The sequence below is a fragment of the Myotis daubentonii genome, chromosome 12, assembly GCF_963259705.1.
Source record: "Myotis daubentonii chromosome 12, mMyoDau2.1, whole genome shotgun sequence".
NCBI classification, from domain to species: Eukaryota; Metazoa; Chordata; class Mammalia; order Chiroptera; family Vespertilionidae; genus Myotis; species Myotis daubentonii.
The window spans coordinates 57,248,342-57,271,309 of record NC_081851.1 but is presented as its reverse complement, the minus strand read 5'-3'; the positions used below and the strand labels follow the sequence as shown (position 1 = coordinate 57,271,309).

General features: G+C 37.8%; 1 protein-coding gene across 4 annotated transcripts in view; it reads left to right on the top strand.

Moving 5' to 3' along the window:
• Positions 1–22,968, top strand: part of PPM1B (protein phosphatase, Mg2+/Mn2+ dependent 1B) — a 70,277-nt gene that overhangs the window by 22,735 nt on the left and 24,574 nt on the right. For all 4 annotated transcript variants that reach the window (XM_059659959.1, XM_059659960.1, XM_059659958.1 and 1 more), the window contains exons 2-5: positions 9,602–10,461; positions 16,775–16,892; positions 20,771–20,882; positions 21,503–21,560. In XM_059659959.1, coding sequence (XP_059515942.1) covers positions 9,616–10,461; positions 16,775–16,892; positions 20,771–20,882; positions 21,503–21,560 — 1,134 coding nt within the window. In that variant the 5' untranslated portion in view covers positions 9,602–9,615. The remainder of the gene's footprint in view (positions 1–9,601; positions 10,462–16,774; positions 16,893–20,770; positions 20,883–21,502; positions 21,561–22,968) is intronic.

Sequence of the window (22,968 nt, the reverse complement as noted above, 5' to 3'; positions counted from 1 at the left end):
CTGTTTTTTCCCTCTGGGAATTTTCAGGCTTTTTATTTTAGAAGTATTTTGAAATTTCAGTTACCTTTCTTGTTGTGGCTCTACTTTCAGTTTTGCTATGCACTTTCAATTACTTACCTTGTTTTAGTGCTGGGAAACTTTTCTGAGTCATTTCTTTGATAAATATCTTCTCTTTGCTTGTTATTTTTGAAATATCTATTAGTTGGATGTTCTACTCTGGACTGATCTTAAAACTTTCTTCATTGTATTCCCTCCCATTTTGAGTCTCTTTATTTTGGGATTGGGGGCGGGGGAGATGGGAGAATCCTACTTTTTGGGTTTTGGTGGGTTTTTTTGTTTTTGTTTTTGTTTTTTTTAGGGGGAGAGAGTGAGAGACATATATGGGCTGCCTCCTGCTTGTCCTCCCCCATCCCCCATTTCGGATCCAGTTGCAACCTGGCTTTGTACCCTGACTGGGAATCTAATTGGTAACCCTTCGGTGCACGCCCAACCAGCTGAGCCACTCTGGCCAGGGCATAACCTTTTATTTTCAAAGGTCTGTCCTCATCTTAGTTCATAAGAGCACGTTCTATTTCTCTGAAACACATTTTTATAATATCCCATTCATGTTTCGTGAATACAGTACTCATTTCTCTTGAGGACTTTCTTTTTTCTTTTTTTCTTTTATCCTACTCTGCACTGTTTTTTTTTCTGATTTATTGTTTCTTTTGATTTATTATGCGTTTCATCTTTGATGTTTTCCTTCATTGTCTGGTAATCTTTGGATGGCTATTCATGTTTAAGTTTGGAAGTCTTGTGTGAATGGACAAGGACAGTCATTTGATAGGCCACCTTGTATGGTGACCTGTGACCCCTGACCATTTCGAGTATTCCTGGATGTTTGTAATCTGAAAATACTTCTTTTGGTACTGTTGAATTTCCTCAGAGAGCAGTAAAACTGTTGTTTACCTGAGATTTATAAAATTTCTGAAAGTTGAGTTGGGAAGTTGAGAGTTTCAGCATTCATTATGCAAATTTATAACTTAACTCTGGTTTTCAGTAAGTCTTCTTATCCTGGCTCTCAATCCTGAACCTTTGTAGTTCAGACTTTTCAAATTAAACTTCTGGTCTTTTTCCATATGTGGTAGTTTTAATACATGTCTGCAAGTTCTTTTTTTTTTTTTTTTTAATATGTTTTTACTGATTTCAGAGAGGAAGGGAGAGAGAGATAGAAACATCAGTGATGAGAGAGAATCATTGGCCACCTCCTGCATACCCCACACTGGGGATGGAGCCTGCAACTCAGGCATGTGCCCTGACTGGGAATCAAACCACTACCTCCTGGTTCATAGGTCAACGCTCAACCACTGAGCCATGCCGACTGGGCTGCAAGTTCTTTTTTAATTTTCCTCTGTGAGAGGTTGGGTCTTTGTCTTCTACTCTTGAATCTGAGCTGGCGGAGTGACTTGCTTGTAACTAACAGACTGCAGCACTGGTGACACTCAGAAAAGGCCAAGTTGGTCCTTCCTGGTTCCCTTGGGACATTCCCTCTGGGAAAGCCAGGTGCCATGTAAGAAATCTGACTAGCTTGAGTCTGACTAGTTGAACTGGAGAGACCACATACAGGCTCTCCCCAGCTGAATTAAGTCCCAGCTGAATTCCTAGTGAACAGCTCCAATTTACTATAATCATTTAATAAGTGTTCAGGTGAATATTTCCCAAAATCTGAGAAATTCCCAGTGGCAACTGCCTGATGAGCTCTTATAGTGACATGAGCCAGTATTGATGCACTATTATTAACTAAAACCCACACTTACTCAGGTTTCATTATTTTTTTTACCTAATGTCTCTTTTTCTATTCCAGAATTTAATTTAGGATATACCATATTATATTAAATTACCATGTCTCCTTAGGTCTCTTGTGACTGTGAGAGTTGCCCTTACTTTCCTTGCTTTTTAGGACCTTGCTAATTTTGAGGAGTACTAGTCAGATATTTTATAGAATGTCTCAATTGGTATTTGTCTAATGCTTTCCTTAGAGATTAGACTGGGATTATGGGGCTTGGGGAAGACCAGAGATGAAATGCTGTTTTCATCACATTATATCAAGAGAACATACTGCAGACATGATTATGACAGTTGATTTGACCTTGATTACTCAGCTCAGATAATGTGTGTCTGGTTTCTTCACTGTGAAGTTAGTTACTCCCCTCCCCCTTTTCTTTTTGTGCTTTTTGGAAAGAAAGTCTCTTTGCCCAGTTTAAGGGGTGGGAAGTTATGGTCCACCTATTTGAGTGCGGAGTATCTACATAAATTATTTGGAATTTTTATGCCCTGGAAATACGTCTATTCTCTCCCATTTATTCATTTATTCAGTCATTTATTTTAATCCACGTGGACTCATGGATATTTTATAATTCAGTATTGCTTTATTTATTTTGTTATTTTTGATCTAACATAGGCTAAGAGTAGTGAATTAGTTTTTTCTGTTTTGGTTCTCTCCTGTATTATCTGTATTTTTTACTTGGGCATTGTGTTATTTGACTTATCACTACACTTAAATTTTCTTTGTGACTTATATTTCTTTTCTTTTAAACTCAATTCTCCCTCTTTCATTCCCATCACCCCCAAATATGACCTAAATTTGCTATTAATTTCGTGGCCATTGTTTCTTTTGTATTACATTAGTTGCCCATATCATTTTATCTTTCATGTTCAACCTTTCTGGGTCTCTTTATTGTGGCTGAATTTTTAAAATGTAGCGTGTAGATAGATGGATTTTGTTTTGGAAGTTCTTTTTTTAAAATAGGTGAGTTTATATCTATTAACATGACAGTGTTATTCTGAGATGTATTTGCTTTCTCTTTTTAATGTTTGAAATTGTCAAATATTTTACTGTCTTGCTTTTGGGCATGTTTTTTCTTTCTGTGACTTAGACATTTTATAATCTATTTCATCGATGGCTGTCTTTATAATTATGTAATAAAAATCTGAAAGATGTGGCAGTTAGTTTACTTCTAATATTTCCTACTTTATCTTCTACCATCTGCTTTTGATTCTTCAATTACCACTCTTTATAGTAGCTGATTTCTGTTACATTTTGAAAACACTGCCTTTATAATTATTCCAAGTGTGGATACATTTTTGGGGACATCTTGTATATCTGTCACTTTATTTAAACACTAAACAAATGTGACCCTCTTCCCCCAAGAAAGAAGAAATTCACACATATATGCTACCTATACCTTCACCTCTTTCCTGCACCTTCTAGTAGTGTTGTTTTATTATTTCTATTTGATTATGATTTGTTTATCATCACTTTAAAAAATATGTTTTTATTGATTTCAGAGAGGAAAGGAGAGGGAGGGAGAGAGAGATAGAAACATCAATGATGAGAGAGAATCATGGATCAGCTGCCTCCTGACCAGGAATTGAACTGTGACCTCCTGGTTCATAGGTCGACACTCAACCACTGAGCCACATGGGTTGGACTATCATCACTTTTTTAGTCATTTCTTTCTTTCTTTTTTTTTTTTTTAAATATATTTTATTGATTTTCCACAGAGAGGAAGGGAGAGAGATAGTCAGAAACATCGATGAGAGAGAAACATCAACCAGCTGCCTCCTGCACATCCCCTACTGGGGATGTGCCCGCAACCCAGGTACATGCCCTTGACCGGAATCGAACCTGGGACCCTTCAGTCCGCAGGCCGACGCTCTATCCACTGAGCCAAACCGGTTTCGGCTCATTTCTTATTTAGCTGAATTTGATCTCTTAAAAAATGTGTGTGTGTGTTTAATTAAAAAATTTTTTTTCTAAGAATGGGCCTGGGAGAATGAGATTGCATTCTTGCATGGTAAACTTTCTCTACCCTCTTGTGAGATAAGGGGCTTGTGAATTAAACTGAAAAAATACAGAGAAGCAAGAAAAAAAGACAAAGTTTATTTATGGGAGCCCAAATAAGTAGTTAGAATTTAGAGTTGATATGCCATTTTAATGGGGAAGGGGATGGAGAGGAGGGGCACTATGGAATAACAAAAGACTTTTAGGAAAAGACAAATAGGAGAGTAGATGGGGAGGGGGGTGATCTTCTGACAATGTTTGATGTCTTATCTCAGTGCTGACTTCTCATCTCAGGTGATAGAAGTCAGTCTCCCATTATTGGAAGCCTCCCTTTGAAGGGAGGGATTTTTGTCTCATTTAGTTCTTTTGGAAGACTGCTTTTTAGATAGTAAGGAGAGTGGAGTTCAGACAAAGCCTCTTTCTGCATCTGTTGATTTGTTCCTGTCTTCAGCTCAATATAATTTTGATGCCACTGTGATATAATTTGTCATCCTTTGAAAGGACAACAGTTTAGTTGTTACAAAACACTCGTGTCATGGTTTGCTTCGTTGAAGTGTTTGACACGGCTCTCTGCATTGCATTTTGGAAGACTGAAACTAGCCTGATTTATCTACTCCTCTCCTGCTTTAAGTGGCTGTGTTTAGGAGAGGGCATGGAAGAGAGTGAGGGAATGCATTTCCATAGGATTCTTTATTTGCCTTTAAAATAGCTTAAATATATTGTGTTATTTTTTTCCATAACCTAAATTAAAAATACGTTTTCTCTAAATTCTTAGTAGACCATGGCTGTATAATACTTCATCCTGTAGGCGAGGTTTTATTAGCCTCAACATCATTGATAATTTTTTGCTGCAGGGATGGCCTGTGCATTATAGGCTGTTTTAGAGCCTTCCTGGCCTCTACTAATTAGATGCCAGTAGTTCTCCCTTCCACTCCCTCCCCATGCCAGTTGTGACAATAAAAAAATGTCTCTAAACGTTGCCAAATGCCCTCTGGGGGACAAAATCCCCCCTGGTTGAGAAACCAATTATACATTTACTCCATTCTTCTATTGTTAGAAATACAAATTGTTTTTATTTTCAGTATAAGTAGCACTCTAATGAATATCATTATGCACAAAGATTTTTCTCTTTTGATCTTTCATGGTGAATTTTACATTACTGATTTCCAAATATATAATCATTTTTCTATTTCTATTTTGTTATAAAAGATTTAAAAATATGCTGATGGATTCTATTTGTTTAATCTTTTTTTAAAAAAATATATATTTTATTGATTTTTTACAGAGAGGAAGGGAGAGGGATAGAGAGTTAGAAACATCGATGAGAGAGAAACATCGATCAGCCGCCTCCTGCACACCTCCCACTGGGGATGTGCCCGCAGCCAACGTACATGCCCTTGACCGGAATCGAACCTGGGACCCTTCAGTCCACAGGCCGACGCTCTATCCACTGAGCCAAACCGATTACAGCTGTTTAATCTTTTAAAATAATATTTATGTACCGTTTGGGTTATTTAGAATAACTTCTCAGAAGTAGAATATTGGGTCAGAGTTCTAATTATTATATAATCTTGGCATTTTTAGGATGCATTTCCGAGCTGGGATTGGCAAAATCACAGGTAGAGAGATTTTCCATAGCCAGTTTATAATCCTTGCACCACATTGGTTGGTATAAAGTTCTTCCTAACTGAGGCTTACCTGTTACTTTAATATTTTAAATAAACTTTTAATTTTGAAATAATTCTAGATGTATAGAAAGTCACAGGCTAGTACCCCTCTATACTGGTTTTCTTACATTACTGTGGTGTATTTGTCTAAACTAAGAAACCATTATTTGTACTACAGTAGGTCCTTGGATTACAGGTTACGTCGGAGATCCGTTCCTTTGGCGCAACGTAATGCGATTTTTGCCGTAAGTGGGAACCGACCTGCATAAGCACCTACATCATTCACATGGAGCACATACACAGCAGTAATGAAGTGAAACAGTAAAAAAAATTTAAAAGACAGATAACAATTCCTGACCTTTACTTGTGGTAAATAAATAATAAAAAACATAAAGCACATATGTACACACATTGAAATGATGGAATTTTTTTAATAAATAAATGGGAGATGGCAAGGTAACCATGAAACGACGTACATCGAGTCCAGTTTTATTTGGACTTTACCAGTTTTTCTGTTTCTGTTTTCTTTTTCTGTGCTAGGGTCCAATCTGGGTACCACATTACATTTGGTACCCTTGCTTTTTGAATCTGCGAACATTTATTTATCACTATTTTGATTCTTAAAAAGAATAAAAAAACGCTTCAAAATGCATTAATCACTTAAGCCGTGAGATGAGAATGCCAATTCTAGGCTATTGCTTTTGTTTGAATTATGACTTGCTACATAAATTTTGTTATCTGGATACACTAGGTATTTAAGTTTTCTTAGTCCTATATAATAAAAGCCTAATATGGTGTCCGATCATCCGGTCGGCCGTTCAACCAATCAAAACGCAATATACTAATGATATGCTAAGGCCGCTCAACCGCTTGCTATGATGTGCACTGACCACCAGGGGGCAGATAGTTGACTGGTCGACCAGTTGCTATGGACATGCACTGACCACCAGGGGGAAGGCGCTCCAACTGGTAGGTGAGCTTGCTGCTGGGGTCCAACTGATCGGGACTGAGTCAGATGGGCCAGACACGCCCTGGAGCCCTGCTGTGGTCCCTCCCTGGCTGGCCAACCTCCTGCATCCCTCCCTGGCCCCAATCATGCACTGGTGGGGTCCCTCGGCTTGGCCTGCGCCCTATCGCAATGTGGGACCCCTCGGGGGATGTTAGAGAGCCAGTTTCAGCCAATCCTGGAGGCCAGGCCGAGGGTGCACAAATTAGTATAACTAGAGGCCTGATGCACGAAGATTCGCGCAAGAATGGGCCTTCCTTCCCCTGGCTGCCGGCACAGCGTTCGCTCCAGCCGGAGCCGCCTTTCTGCCTTTGTTCTGGCCCTGGAGCCGCCTTTCCGCCTTCCTACGCTGCCCAGAGGCCTGAAGCCACCTTTCTGCATTCTTTCCTTTGCCTTCCCATGCTGCCCAGAGGCCCTGAGCGGCTGGGGCTGTGTGGAACGCCCTTAGCCGCTCGGCAACTGTGTATGCAAATTAACCTGCCATCTTTGTTGGGTTAATTTGCATACTCACTCCTGATTGGCTGGTGGGCTTTGTGAAGGTATAGTCAATTTGCATCTTTCTCTATATTAGTGTAGATATTTATAGTACTAACTTTACTAAATTGTTGTTTGATATCAATGATATAATGAACATCAATCTCTTAATATAAAGCCTGGCTTACAGAGCTCATACAAAAAAAATCTAAGCACTATTATTATTGCTATGTATGTTACTTTTTAGTCAAAAGAACAGAAACCCTTAGGAAAAAATCAATTTACTTTGTAAAGATTTTTGGCTGAATATTTCTTTGAGAATTGTTTGCTTTATTGATACTAATTTTTCTAAAGGGTAGAATTTAAATGAGTTAATATTTGTGAAGCATTTAAGCAGTGCATGCCACAGAATGAGCACTATGGAAGTATTTGCTTATTCCTAAGTGCCTCAAACAAGATAAAAGCATATTTTGGTTACTTATTATAATAATCCTCTGGAGCAAAAATCAATTGAAATAACAAGAGGTGAGAGGACCATTAGCCCTCTCAGATAGTCACCTGGTTGTCCCTGAAGGGCTTGCTTTCTGACCACACCTCTTGGCAGTCTGCTGCCATTGTACTATAGAGATGGATTCAAGCAACTAAAGTACCTTTGGACGTAGTAGCTGTCATTTGTACTTATGAAGGAATAAAGAGAGAATGAAATTATTTAGGTAGTTATTTCTCTTATCTGTCCTGCAATTTAAATTTCATCGCCATAAAAAGTATCCAATGGCCGAGGCCACGGAGGCCAGGGGCGGGGGCCAAGGCCCTTGCACAAATTTTGTGCATCGGGCCTCCACTATATAATAGAATTTCTTTTACTCCTGTCTTCCAGCCTCTTGATTTCTCTTCCCCAGAGGTTCCAGTTCTGTTTTTCTTCTAGAAAACGAATATGTATATTTGTGTGCATGCTCACACACACACATATATATATTTTTAAATTGTAGGCTATTACGTTTTACCTACATATCATTAACTATGAATCTTGATTCTCCTATTAATCAGTTCCCAAATGGGTGATACTAAGATGGTTTATTTATTTTTACAATATGCAAAATAAATTTATTACAAGATTGTAGATAAAAAATAATTAGCCATTTACATTCAATAAGCATTAATATTTCAAGAAAAACAATTTTAAATATATTACATGCAATAAACATTAATATTTTAAGAGAAAATATTTTAAATATAATATTACCAAAACGGTACTAACATAATATCATAAAAGTTGTAGGAAATATTAAAAATCTGCAAATAATAGGATTACTTCTGTTATATTCTAAAATATTTTTTTCCCTTTGGGTCTTTTTGTTCATAATTTTATGTTCATTATATTCAACAAATGAGTGAGACCATGTGATACTTATTTTTGTCCAAATGGCTTACTTCGCATAGCTAAGATAGTTTTATATATTTTACTTTTTCTAACAGTGCTGCAGTGAATATTTATATATATAGGAGTAAACCTGTATGTTCTTAGAATTTGGTTGAAGAATATGTGCAATTGCAATTTTGGATAGATTTTATGAAATTTCCTTTTACTGAGATTGTACCAGTTTAATGAAATCAGCAGTGTGTGTTTCTGCATAATCTCATGGAAAAAATGATTACCAAACCTTTGATCTTCACCAGTTTGACCCATGAAATTGATATCTCAATGTATTCTTAATTTTCATTTCTTTTATGAATATGAGGTTGGACATATTTTAAGATCCATTTGTGGGGGGTGTTTCTGGTCCATTTTTCTATCACCTTGGTCATTTTCTTATAGGACCTTTATATTAGGGAGATTAGCTTATGATTTGAAATGCAGTTCCTTAAATCTTACCATGTAATATGCTATTGTTTTACTTTAGGCTTCTTTAATTTAACTTTTTAAATTAAAATAAGCATTGACATAGTTTAAAGAACAACATAGTTCTGTAAGGCCATGGAGATTCACCAGAACCAACCATTTCTAAATCTTAGTTCCTGATTTCTTTGGAGTTTATCTTCAAATCTCTAAATCATGTGCTTGTTGATCCCCCTTCCCCCCAGTTTTAGGAATTATTTATCCCATTACCGAAGATGAGATTTACCACTTTCACCCCTGTACCCCAAACACACCCCCACACTCTTCCTGTTCTTCCTCACTGATCAAGAGAGCATTACTTTTTATTTCTTGTGCTATATATTGAACCCTAGAGTTATTGTATAAGTTGAATTATAAAAAAAAATTTAACCACGTTTTGTTTCTTGGTTTTCCTTTCTCCTAGAACTGTGGTTCTCAACTTGCTGCACATATGAAGCACCAGAGATGCTTTAAAAAATTACTGATAATCTGAGTCCCATCCCCAGAGATTCTGATTTAATTGGTTTGATGATTGTAATGTGCTAGGATTTTGAAACCATGGTTGTAGAAAAGGGATGTGCAGGGAAATTTTCTTGTTTTGTGTGTGTGTGTGTGTGTTTTTTTTCTGTTTAGTAAATTCAGATAAATCTGAAAAATATACTTGGATAGGAGTTACTAGAGAATATATGAGATAGTATAGGTGAATTCTCTTGTCAGATTTAAATATATAACACCTATAAAATTTTTTCTTTCAGATTAATTATTAAACATGGGTGCATTTTTGGATAAACCCAAAACTGAGAAACATAATGCTCATGGTGCTGGGAATGGTTTACGTTATGGCCTGAGCAGCATGCAAGGATGGAGAGTGGAAATGGAAGACGCACACACAGCTGTTGTAGGTATTCCTCACGGCTTGGAAGACTGGTCATTTTTTGCAGTTTATGATGGTCATGCTGGATCCCGAGTGGCAAATTACTGCTCAACACATTTATTAGAACACATCACTAATAATGAAGACTTCAGGGCAGCTGCAAAATCAGGATCTGCTCATGAGCCTTCAGTGGAAAATGTCAAGAGTGGTATCAGAACTGGCTTTTTGAAAATTGATGAATTCATGCGTAACTTTTCAGACCTCAGAAATGGAATGGACAGGAGTGGTTCAACTGCAGTGGGAGTTATGATTTCACCGAAGCATGTCTACTTTATCAACTGTGGTGATTCACGTGCTGTTCTGTGTAGGAATGGACAAGTCTGCTTTTCCACCCAGGATCACAAGCCTTGCAATCCAAGGGAGAAGGAGCGTATCCAAAATGCAGGAGGCAGCGTAATGATACAGCGTGTTAATGGTTCATTAGCAGTGTCTCGTGCTCTGGGGGACTATGATTACAAGTGTGTTGATGGCAAGGGCCCAACAGAACAACTAGTTTCTCCAGAGCCTGAGGTTTATGAACTTTTAAGAGCAGAAGATGATGAATTTATCGTTTTGGCTTGTGATGGGATCTGGGATGTTATGAGTAATGAGGAGCTCTGTGATTTTGTTAAATCTAGGCTTGAGGTATCTGATGACCTGGAAAATGTGTGCAATTGGGTGGTGGACACTTGTTTACATAAGGTATGTAAGTGTTTTTGTTATAATTAAAATACCCTATTAATTTTGAAGAAACACGGTAAGTAAAATCAAGCAAACAAATTTTTAAAACTTAATATTTTCATTATGGTTGCATAATTTTAAGTTATTTTCTTCAGAAATGAAACTTTTTTTTTTTTAAGCCATTCTCATTTGCCTCAACCTTCTAATTTGAAAATTAAGTTGAATAAATTTCTGTAGTATTTGTTGTCATTTAAGTACTTTATGGCTTGTTGCTGTGGCAGAGCATCTATACAGAATGTGACTTTTAAAAATATATGTTTTTATTGATTTCAGAGAGAGGGAGGAGAGGGAGAGAAATATAGAAACATCAGTGATGAGAGGAGATCATTAATCATCTGCCTCCTGCATGCCTCCCATTGGGAATCTAGCCCACAATCTAATCATGTGCCCTGACTGGGAATTGAACTGTGACCTCCTGGTTCATGGGTCGACATTCAGCCACTTGAACTGAGCCACACCAGCCAGGCCAGAACGTGACTTTAATTCAAATTCTCAGCATTGGCAATAGCTGTCTTAAATCTTATTATGAAGCAGTTTGACGTATCCTATATAATAAAAGGGTAATATGCAAATTGACCCTAACAGCAGAAAGACTGGGAATGACTGGTCACTGTGACACACACTGACCACCAGGGGGCAGACGCTCAATGCAGGAGCTGCCCCCTGGTGGTCAGTGCGCTTTCACAGGGGGAGCTCTGCTCAGCCACAAGCCAGGCTGACGGGTGCCAGCACAGAGGTGGTGGCGGGAGCCTCTCCCGCCTCCTCAGCAGCGCTAAGGATGTCCGACTGCAGCTTAGGCCTTCTCCCCGCTGGCAAGTGGACATCCCCCGAGGGCTCCCGGGCTGCCAGAGGGATGTTTGACTTGCCAGCTTAGGCCCGATACCCCAGGGAGCGGGCCTAAGCCAGCAGGTGGACATCCCCTGAGGGGTCCCAGACTTTGAGAGGGCACAGGCCGGGCTGAGGGACCACCCTGAGTGCACAAATTTTTGTGCACTGGGTCTCTAGTATAAGTATAATTCTGTGCTAGATACACAAAAGATCAAGAGCCACATAAAATGTTGGTAGATACACCAGAACCCTAGACTAGGTAAAGTTTGTAATTTAGTTTTGAGCCTCCTAGCAGATAAGGTAAAAACAAGTAAAAGTATGAGTTGTGTATTTTTTATTGATCAGCTGCCTCCTGCATGCCCTCTACTGGAGATCGAGCTTGCGATTCGGGCATGTGCCCTGACCGGAATCTAACTGTAACTTCCTGGTTCATAGGTTGACGGTCAACCATTGAGCCATGCCAGCAAGGCTAAATCTTCTTTTTCATTTAATATATTGTAGAGAGATCTCCATGTTTATAAGTATTGTAGATAAACAGCACTCTCCCTTTTATTGAAAGGATGTTAGTTTTCAGGAATTTTGACCCCACCTTTCTGAACGTGGAGTTTAAATGATTCTGGGGAAATATTTCACTTGATAGCTTTTAGTTTGAGCTGATAAATATGCCTTTTGGTAGTGTTAAAAGATTCTAGAGAGAGTTCTAGAATCTCATGAATCGTAAATGATAGTAATAGGGACAAGAGGCTGGAATACGTGATTCATCATAGTTCTTTGAATGAAACTCTGCTCAAATTGAAATCAGTTTTGAGAAGTTTAGTTAGCTGTTTTGTGTTGAAACATACAGATTTATGACCCACTCTCTGTTACTTAGGGAGTTAAGTAAACCTCTTAACCATTCCTATTTTCTACCCACATAATTTTGTCACTCCATTTGTTTGTATTGTAAAAATAAGTGTTAGCAATATTATAAAACAATGTGATTAAAATAGAATATAATTGCTTTGAATTTAGTTTGAAAGATAGAATATAAATTTTTAAATCCGTGGAAAGCATTTGGGCCAGTGCTTAGCCCTTAGCAGTTGCTCAGTAGGTGTTGGTTGCTCAGTAGGAATAGATCCAGTTTTTAAGTAGATGTTTCCATGATAATAGATTTAAATCAGGGGTCCTCAAACCACAGCCCACGGGCCACATGCAAATACAAATATTGTATTTGTTCCCGTTTTGTTTTTTTTACTTCAAAATAAGATATGTGCAGTGTGCATAGGAATTTGTTCATAGTTTTTTTTTAAACTATAGTCCAGCCCTCCAACGGTCTGAGGGACAGTGATCTGGCCCCCTGTTTAAAAAGTTGGAGGACCCCTGATTTAAATGAAGTGTTAATATTTTCTAGCACTTCTAACACATTATGTCCTAATAGTTTACAAGCACTTTTATATGTTAACTCATGAAATCTAGGGAGATTGTAATAATCATCATAATCACAATAGTATCAGTAAATTACTACTTTCTATGAACCAAATGTTATTCTAAACACTTTACACTTTTAAAAAACTCATTTAATTTTCACAACCATGAAAACTAAGTAGCATTAGTATTGTTTTTGATAATCATTTTTCAGGATTGCCTTTTTACAGTGTGAAGCTATAAATGGATGAATACTTATATCCTGTCAGCTGGAAAAGTAACTGATTATGCAGGGTGGTTTGCATAAAACCAAAAGGGAAGAATCTTTTTAAATTGCTGAATAAAAATTACTGAGACACATTTATAGTTTGTGTTTAGAGGAAAGTTATCTTCATGTACAAATAGAAGCAGCATCATTGAAATTACATGTTGAGGTGTAAATGTAAATTATTTCCTTTAAATATCTTAGGATATTTAAACTTCTTGAAACTATCAGTTAATTTTCCAACTGATGGGATATGATGTATGTTTTATAACTTAAAATCGAATGGAAATTACTTATATTTATATATTGGCATATATATAAATAATTTCCATTCGATTTTTAAGTAAATAGATAGGTAGATAAGGAATGGCTAAGCAGTGCTGATACTATTGTTACTAAAATAGAAAATGGTTAGAAGAAACTGGGATTTCTAAAAATATGAGGTATTCTGTTTATTCATAAAATTGCTTTATTTATTTTTTTTAATTAAATCTTTATTGTTCAGATTATTACAGTTGTTCCTCTTTTTTCCCCCCATAGCTCCCCTCCACCCAGTTCCCCTCCCACCCTCCGCCCTCACCCCCCCCCCCACTGTCCTCATTCATAGGTGCACGATTTTTGTCCAGTCTCTTCTCGCATCCCCCACACCCCTTTCCCCCCCAAGAATAGTCAGTCCACTCCCTTACTATGCCCCTGATTCTATTATAATCACCAGTTTATTCTGATCATCAGATTATTTATTCACTTGATTTTTAGATTCACTTGTTGATGGATGTGTATTTGTTGTTCATAATTTGTATCTTTACCTTTTTCTTCTTCTTCCTCTTCTTAAAAGATACCTTTCAGCATTTCATATAATACTGGTTTAGTGGTGTTAAACCCCTTTAGCTTTTCCTTATCTGTGAAGCTCTTTATCTGACCTTCAATTCTGAATGATAGCTTTGCTGGATAAAGTAATCTCGGTTGTAGGTTCTTGGCATTCATCACTTTGAATATTTCTTGCCACTCCCTTCTGGCCTGCAAAGTTTCTGTTGAGAAATCAGCTGACAGTCATATGGGTACTCCCTTGTAGGTAACTGACTGTCTTTCTCTTGCTGCTTTTAAGATTCTCTCTTTGTCTTTTGCTCTTGGCATTTTAATTATGATGTGTCTTGGTGTGGTCCTCTTTGGATTCCTTTTGTTTGGGGTTCTCTGTGCTTCCTGGACTTGTAAGTCTATTTCTTTCACCAGGTAGGGGAAGTTTTCTTCAAATAGGTTTTCAATATCTTGCTCTCTCTCATCTTCTGGCACCCCTATAATTCGGATATTGGTATGCTTCGAAGCTGTCCCAGAGGCTCCTTACACTATCTTCGTATTTTTGGATTCTTTTTTCATTTTGCTTTTCCGGTTGGGTGTTTTTTGCTTCTTCGTATTTCAAATCTTTGACTTGATTCTTGCGATCCTCTGGTCTGCTGTTGGGAGTCTGTGTAATATTCTTTATTTCAGTCAGTGTATACTTAATTTCTATTTGGTCCTTTATCACAACATCGAGGGTCTCACTAGATTTCTTGAGGGTCTCATTAATTTTATCGGCGGTTTCTAGAAAGTTCTTGAGAGACCTTAAAAGTGTGGTTTTGAACTCTAGATCCAGTAGTTTGCTTTCCTCCATTTCTGTCATTTGTGTCCTGTTTCTTTGTCTCGGCATTTCTTATGCTTCGCTGTGTCGATAGAGTGGCTTTCTGTGCTAAGTGTCCTATGGGGCCCGGTGGCTCAGCCTCCCCAATTACCTGAGGTAGACACTCTTGGTGCACCCCCTTGTGGTCTTTGTGCACAGTCTTGTTGTAGTTAAGCCTTAATTATTGTAGGTAACACTGGGAGGAATTGACCTCCAGGCCAATTGGCTGTGAGAATCAGCTGTGTCTATGGTGGGAGAACTTCTGTGCTGGAGACACCCTTATGGGGCAAGACTTGCTTCAGTGGGGCTTTGGTGCTCACTGAGTCTGCCCCCTGAGTGTATCCCTTATGGATCTGATGAGTTGTAATTGGATGGTCCCACTCTGACCACTGGGTACACTGGCTCTTGGATCTAAGGAGGTGCTAATCCAGCCTCTGCCTGAGGCTACCCAGCAGAAGCCAGCTGTAAAGCAATGCAAATTGCCCTGGGGCCTTGGGGCAGCTGCCATTTGTTAAGTAATTTTCAGATTACAAAGGGCTGGGCCTTTCATATGCAAAAGCCTCCATGCAGGGCTTGGGTGGGGCAGGGTCCCAGGGGATCAACAGGGCAGGCGGAGCGAGCAGTATGGCTGCTCTCAGTCCTGCCCTCAGAGGCCCCGGCAATCGCTGCGAGCGCCTCCAAGAGAAAGCTGCCCTCAAGTTCCGACCGATGCCAGACAGTCTCGTTTCTCCGGTATGAGTCTGGATCCCCAGAGACTCGCCCGGAACTGGAGCTCAGAGCTTGAGACTCCCTCCCGATTGAAAAAGACAATCGTGTCCTCAGCCACCAGCCCTCTCCGTATGCACCTCCACACCTTAGTATTTTACTTCCTCACTGCACCTCCTCAGTCTCGGTATGCTTTTCTCTTTCGTTCTAGTTGTAGAATTTCCACTCAGCCAGCCTTCCTGTGTTTCTGGATGATGTCCATTCTGTCTTTTATTTGTATTTTTGAAGTGGTTGTGCGAGGCAGCAATCTCCGGTGTTTACCTATGCTGTCATCTTGGTTTCTCCTCCCATAAAATTGCTTTAAAAATCATTAGTATTGAAGTGAATCTTGGACTTGAATATCTATGGTATAAAATTTTGCCGGATCTGAACTTGCATAGTAAAATCCTGGTTCTTGTGAAAGAATGTATTGACTTACTCTTTCTCTCTTTCTCTCTCTCTCTCTTTCTCTTTTGCTATTTGAAACCATTGTGTATGTGTTTGTATTAATACAGCCAATGCAGTATTTCTAATATTAATCATGAAAGTTTTGTTGGGTTTCATTAAGGAATGAAAGTAGTTTGAGCCATTTTGGAAATCCTGATTTCCCTCCCCCCTTGGAGATACTGAGAAGCTGATAATATATACTTAGGATGATTCTTCCTACTAAAGCATGAGAGTGTATAGAGGGAGTTTACTTTTTTTAAGTATATTTTTATTGATTTCAGAGAGAGAGAGAGAGAGAGAGAGAGAGAGAGAGAGAAACATCAATGATGAGAGAGATTCATTGATTGGCTCCCTCCTGCATGCCCCCCACTGGGAATCAAGCCCCCAACTAGGGCATGTGCCCTGACTGGGAATCAAATCATGACCTCCTGGTTCATAGGTTGATTTTCAAACACAGCCACACCAGCAGGTTTACTGTTTTTGAAGTCTTCTCAAGACCTGACCTCCCCTGCCTTCAAACTTTGCTCCATTAAGTATTAGGAGTTGATGGCAGAAGTTTTTCAGGGCCTGTCTATCTTTTTTGCTTTGTTGTTTGGGTTCTGAAAAGGTGGAAAGTCTGAACCAAACAATGCCTGCCTAGATTCATGTCATAATGACTGAAAAGACTGGAATGGGTATGGCCTTGGCTTTTTTCATTTGGGTTGACACGCCCCACTATCAAACAGAAATAGCCTACTGCCTCCTTTGACTTAATGTTTTTAGAATGATGAATAGAAAAAGGGATGTTTCAAATAGTTCTTTGGGATTAAAATAAATGTGTTAAATGTGTACATTCTGGATGATTAAACTGTAATTGCTTAATTAACTGCTTTGAAGTAAATAGAAAGTTGGTAGACTATAGAAATAACTATTTTTCTTTCTCTAATATATAGGGAAGTCGTGATAACATGAGTATTGTACTAGTTTGCTTTCCAAATGCCCCCAAGGTCTCAGATGAAGCAGTGAGAAAAGATTCAGAGTTGGATAAGCACTTGGAATCACGGATTGAAGGTAAGAAAGATGCTTTTTTTGTTTGTTTGTTTTTAATTTAGAAAGGAAAGGAAAAGTATACTTCCTTGTTTATAAAATAGCTTTTTTAAAAATTTCCATCTGCATAAGATTAATATCACATCATGGACCAATGTGTGGGGGTTTCTTGGCACAGAGAAAACAAATATATCTATTATACCACCAGAGAGAAACATAATTTGAAAAGAGTCTGTTAAAGCTTACTATTTTTGCTTTCCCTGATTACATTTTTGGTAATGAGTGAAGAATCCATTGTAATTGGCCTCAAGTTATCATGAACTTTAGTTCATGATAATTCCACTATAATTCAGTTCAGCTATAATTCCACTAACAACATAATTCTTCTGAAGTTAATTATAGGAATTCATTACCATAAGTTTTAATCATTTTGATAGAGTTAACACTGATACAGTGAAAGATTATTAATTTTATTTTTTAACTTTATTTTGCAGTAATTTTAAACTTACAGGAAAGTTGCAAAAATATAGAGCGCTCCCATGTACATGTAGTACTTCTTATCCAGATTACCGATTTGTTTTTACATTATCTCTCATGTTACTCATCTCTCTCTATACTTTCTATAACATACACTCTCATTCTCGCTTTACCTCCTTTTTTCCCCTAATTGATTCAATTTTCTGAAAGATTATTTTCTGAACCAATTGATAGTAATTGAAGAAAATATTAACCCTCTACTTCTTTTTTTAAAAAAATATATTTTATTGATTTTTTACAGAGAGGAAGGGAGAGAGATAGTCAGAAACATCGATGAGAGAGAAACATCGACCAGCCGCCTCCTGCACATCCCCCATCGGGGTTGTGCCCACAACCCAGGTACATGCCCTTGACCGGAATTGAACCTGGGACCTTTCAGTCCGCAGGCCGACGCTCTATCCACTGAGCCAAACCAGTTTCGGCAACCCTCTACTTCTTAATGCAAAAAGGAACAGTATCTACCTAACCATAGTACATACATCAAAATTAGGAGGTTAACATTGAAATTATATTACCATCTAATCTGTAGATTCCTGTTAAAATTTCCCTAGTTGTTCCAGTAATGCCTTTTATTGGATCTAGTCCAGAGCATGTGCTGCACTTTTCTGCTGAGCCTCTTTAGTCTCCCTCCATGTGAAAAAGTTGCATTGTGTTTTTCTCGTTTTTACTGACCGTGATATTTTGAAGAGTACAGGTTAGTTTGTTTCTAGAATGTCCCTCAATTTGGATTGACTGATGTTTCCTCTTGGTAAGATTCAGGTTGTACTTTGACAGAAATACTATAGAAGTGAAGCTAGATGCATGATGATATGGTAATTTTAACTTTCATCACTTGTTTGAGATGTTGTCTTTCGGGTTCCTCCATTGAAAAGTTAATAAATATGTTATGCTTATTAATAAGTATTCAATAAGGAGGTACTTGAGATTATGTTAATAACCTATTTCTTCTCAAATTTTCACCTACCTTTTTGTTAATCTTCACCTGAGGTTGTTTGTCCATTAATTTTTAGAGAATGGAAGGGAGAGAGAAACATCGATATCAGAGAAACACATTGATTGGTTGCCTCCTGCCTCCCACAGTCCCGACCTGGGCCTTGTGTAGATACCCTCCTTGCTCCACATTGGCTTTGAACCCCATTCCAGGTAGTACCCCAACCAGTGATAAAGCTTTGCCTATTGTGCTCAGGCTTGGATAGCCCATGTTGGTTGGACCTTGCTGCTGTCACCACTGTCACCTCCACCCCTGTAAGACTTACCTTGCTTGGCCTTACCTAATGTTTTTTGGGCTTAAAATCTATTATTATTCAGGAATAAGGAAGGGGAGGAGCTTGAATATAATTCCTGGTATATTTGCGTTTAAATCTGCCATCTTATTTGTTTCCATATATTTCATCTGTTTTTTATTCTTTCTTGCCTTTTGGATTAATCATCATTTTCTATTCTAGTTCATTCTTGCATTTGCTTATTAGTTGTACGTTCTTTTAAAAATTTAATTAGCCCTGGCCAGTGTGGCTCAGTTGGTTGGGCATCATCCTGTGCATTGAGGGATTGCCTGTTTATTCCTGGTCAGGGCACATATCCAGATTGTGGGCTCTATCCCCAGTCAAGGGTGTGCAAGAGGCAGCCAGCCAATTGATGTTTCTCTCTCTCTCTCTCCCTTGACCTTCCTCTCGCTCTCAAAATCAACTTTAAAAAATATTTAACAATTCAATTAGTGGTTACCCTGGAAACTTGAGAATGCATTAGAGATAATCACAGGATCCCCAACTTAATACTGCATTTTGATTTTATATGTGCTGGTGTTTTCGTGTTTTTGGTTTTTTTTAATTTTTTTATTTATTGATTTTAGAGAGAAGAAAGAGGGAGGGGAAAAGAAACATTGATTTGTTCCACTTACTTATGCATTCATTGGTTGCTTCTTGTATGTACCCTGACCAAGGGATCTAACCTGCCACTTGGGCATATCAGGACCAACTGATCTACTCGGCTAGAACTACTTGTGTTGTTTTTTTAAGATACAAAATTACCTTTTATGAAGCTATGTCAATCATATTTTTTTTGTCTTGATGTCATTCTTATGAAGTTCTTTCCTCAATTCAATTACATATTAACCTATATTTTCTCCCAGCACTTTTATGGCTTGACTTACTTAAAAAATAGTAAATACATTTGAATGATAATGATTATGATGTGATAGGCTTATTGAATTTGGCTTATTTTGGTGAGGGTCTTCAAATGTGTAATTACCATAGGAAAACTACATTCTTTTACAGATTGGGTGGTGCAGATTTCTTGATGGAGTTTATATTTTAATCTCTTTTCCATAAATTATAAATATAAATGGATCATGTAAATGTTTAATTTTTGTTCTAAGCATTAGCAGTTTTGTAATTTATACTCTTTTATATTCATTCATTTATTATTGATATTTAAAGAGAAAGGGAGAGAAACATCAATGTGAGAAACATTGATCAGCTGCCTCCTGCATGCCCCCTACCAGGGATTGAGCCTGCAACCCAGGCATGTGCCCTGACTGGGAATTGAATCAGCAGCCTTTCAGTGTACCAGACAGCACCCAACCAATTGAGCCACACTGGCCAGGACTTCTTCTTTATTTTAAATAAGTTGTTGTGGACATACTCTTTAAGTGTCAGAAAGCCTACAAGGCGCCCCAGCTGTTTGGGCTCAATGGATAGAGCGTTGACCTGCGGACCAAAGGGTACCAGGCTCAATTCCAGTCAAGGGCATGTACCTCAGTTGTGGGTTCCTCCCTGGCCCGGGCCCTGGTAGGGGGCGTGCAGGAGGTAACCAACCAATGTGTTTCTCTTACATCGATATTTCTCTCTATCTTTCCCCCTCTCTTCCACTCTCTCTAAAAATCAATGGAAAAATACCCTCTGGTGAGGATTAAAATAAAAAAGCCTATAGGACTATTTGAAATTTGCCCCTTTTCTATAATTTTTATCCATATATTACTTTTATTTTTCTATAATTATAGTATTAGTAATTTTATATTATTTTTATGTAAAATTAGATGAAAAGTGTTTTTTCTAAGTAGCTGTACTATGCTCATAGGAATAATTTTTAGGGATTATAAAGCATTTCACTAGTGGCTAGCTATACCAGTATTTTCCCCTTATTGTTGGGCATTTAATTTGTTCCAGTTTTTGCTTTTATGAATAAGGCTGGAATGAGCATATATACAAATAACTTTTTATATTACCTATTTTTGCTTTTGTGTGATAGCAGGTAATGCTTGCTTTTTATATTTTAACAAAGGTACTACCAAATACTACCTTGTTTAAATTCTGTGTGAATACTGAGTTGTCACATTAATTTAAGAACTTCTTTTTTTTAATCTACAGAAATTATGGAGAAGTTTAGTGAGGAAGGAATGCCTGATCTTGCCCATGTCATGCGTGTCTTGTCTGCAGAAAATATCCCAAATTTGCCTCCTGGGGGAGGTCTTGCTGGCAAGTAAGTAGAATAAAAAGACTAATTTTGTGTTTATTTATAATTAATAATTAAATAATTTTGGGTAAGAAGTGCATCAGTTATCTAAAGATGAAATGGGTTGATAGTTTGTATACTAGAGAAGAACTAAAATTTTATCCAAAAGAGATTTTTTTAAAGAAATTATCATACTCTGAGGATGAAGGTCCTTCTTTCCTTGGTAATTGAGAGCATAATGTGTTGTGCTGGATCAAATTCTGAGTGAAATGTAGAAACTGTTCTTAGCAAGTGTTTTGTGTGTCAATTAATTTTTGAGTCACATAGTCAAAATGATGTATTATTTATTTAATTTTTTAAATATATTTTTATTGATTTCAGAGAGGAAGGGAGAGGAAGAGAGAGAAACATCAATGATGAGAGAGAATCATTGATTGGCTGCCTCCTGCATGCCCCCTACTGGATGAGGATCCAGCCCGCAACCCAGGCATATGCCCTTGACAGGAATCAAACCTGCGAACCTTCAGTCTGCAGGCCAATGCTCTATCCACTGAGCTACGCCGGCTAGGGCAAAATGACGTATTATTTTAAACACTCAGAAGTGTAATAATTGTAATTTAATAAAACTAAATTGTAATTTTTTTTAGGCGCAATATTATTGAAGCTGTTTATAGTAGGCTGAATCCACATAGAGAAAATGATGGGGTAAGTTTTATTTTATTTCTTAAGCATTTACAATAATTTTATAATGTAAATATTACTAGATACGAGTATATTCACATAATGAAATCTATAATAAATTACTACTGCTTTTCATTTTAAGGAATCAATTAAAGTTTAAGGAAATGTGTTGAAATGGAAGTAGAGGTAAAGTTCTGTATTGCAGATAGGTTTGTTTTCACTTAATGGGTATTAGATACCTTTGTGTTTGAGCTGTACTTACTTTTCCCTGTATGTCTGCCTTTTCTTCTCTTTCTCCCTTAAAGCTTAATCTTGAGACAAAGAATATGCTTTCAAATATCTCCGTTTTTCCTTAAGCAGACTTCTGCCATTACTAGAAGTTAGTGATAGTAAATGTTATTTTAATGACCAGACCTTCCAGTGCCCCTGTGTGCCTATTTGAATACGTGAGGATAATTTCTTTCTAATCTTATTGTGCTGTGGGTTTATGTGTTGAAGTGAGATAACCATTTTTGTTGTACCTGGCTGTGCCCCCTCAGAGCAAATCTCTTTATCCCTTTTACCTTCCTTAGAAATACTGATAAGCTGTCAACTGCTTCTCTGTAGTTCTAGTTCTGTCGTTTTTTAATTTTAGGACTAGTTTATCTTTTTTTTTTTAATTGCCCTAAACTTTAAAGTCAGTAATTCAAATAAGTATTTTCTCACAGGATTTTTTTAAGTTTCTGGACATCTAATAATTGATTACTTACTTTTTAATATGTATGCTTTCAAGATTTAAGAGAACCAAACTTAGGCATGAAACTTCTTGAGAAAAAAGTAGACTCACCTGTCTCTAGCTTCTCTTGGCAGGTCTTGAGAGAGACATCAGGCACTGGTAGAAATTATGTATAATCTCAATTGCATTGTTTTCCAGGGTTCATTATTGCATAGCAGTATCATATAATTTATCTTTTCTTAACAATAAAAGTGTCTTGTCAAGGAAAATTTTACAATTAATACATTGTAAAATGTGTTGAAAATAAGTGATGCTACGTATTAATAGATTTTATTTGTTAGTCTAGAGCAGTGATTCTGAGTCTTTTGTGGCAGTTACTTCAAAATATTAAGAATTATATTAAAGCTGTGAAAACTAATCCTATATGCCTAATAAAAGCCTAGTATGCTAAGTGTCCAGTCGTCTGTTCAACCAAAGTATAATATGCTAATGATATACTAAGGCCGCTCAACCCGTTGCTACTACCTGCACTGACCACGAGGGGGCAGACGCTCCAACCATTAGGTTAGCTTGCTACTGGGGTCCGGCTGATCAGGACTGAGCAAGATGGGCCGGACATGCCCTGGATCCCTCCTGCGGTTCCTCCCAAGCTGGCCAACCTCCTGTGTCCCTCCCTAGCCCTGATTGTGTGCCGGTAGGGTCCCTCTGCCTAGTCTG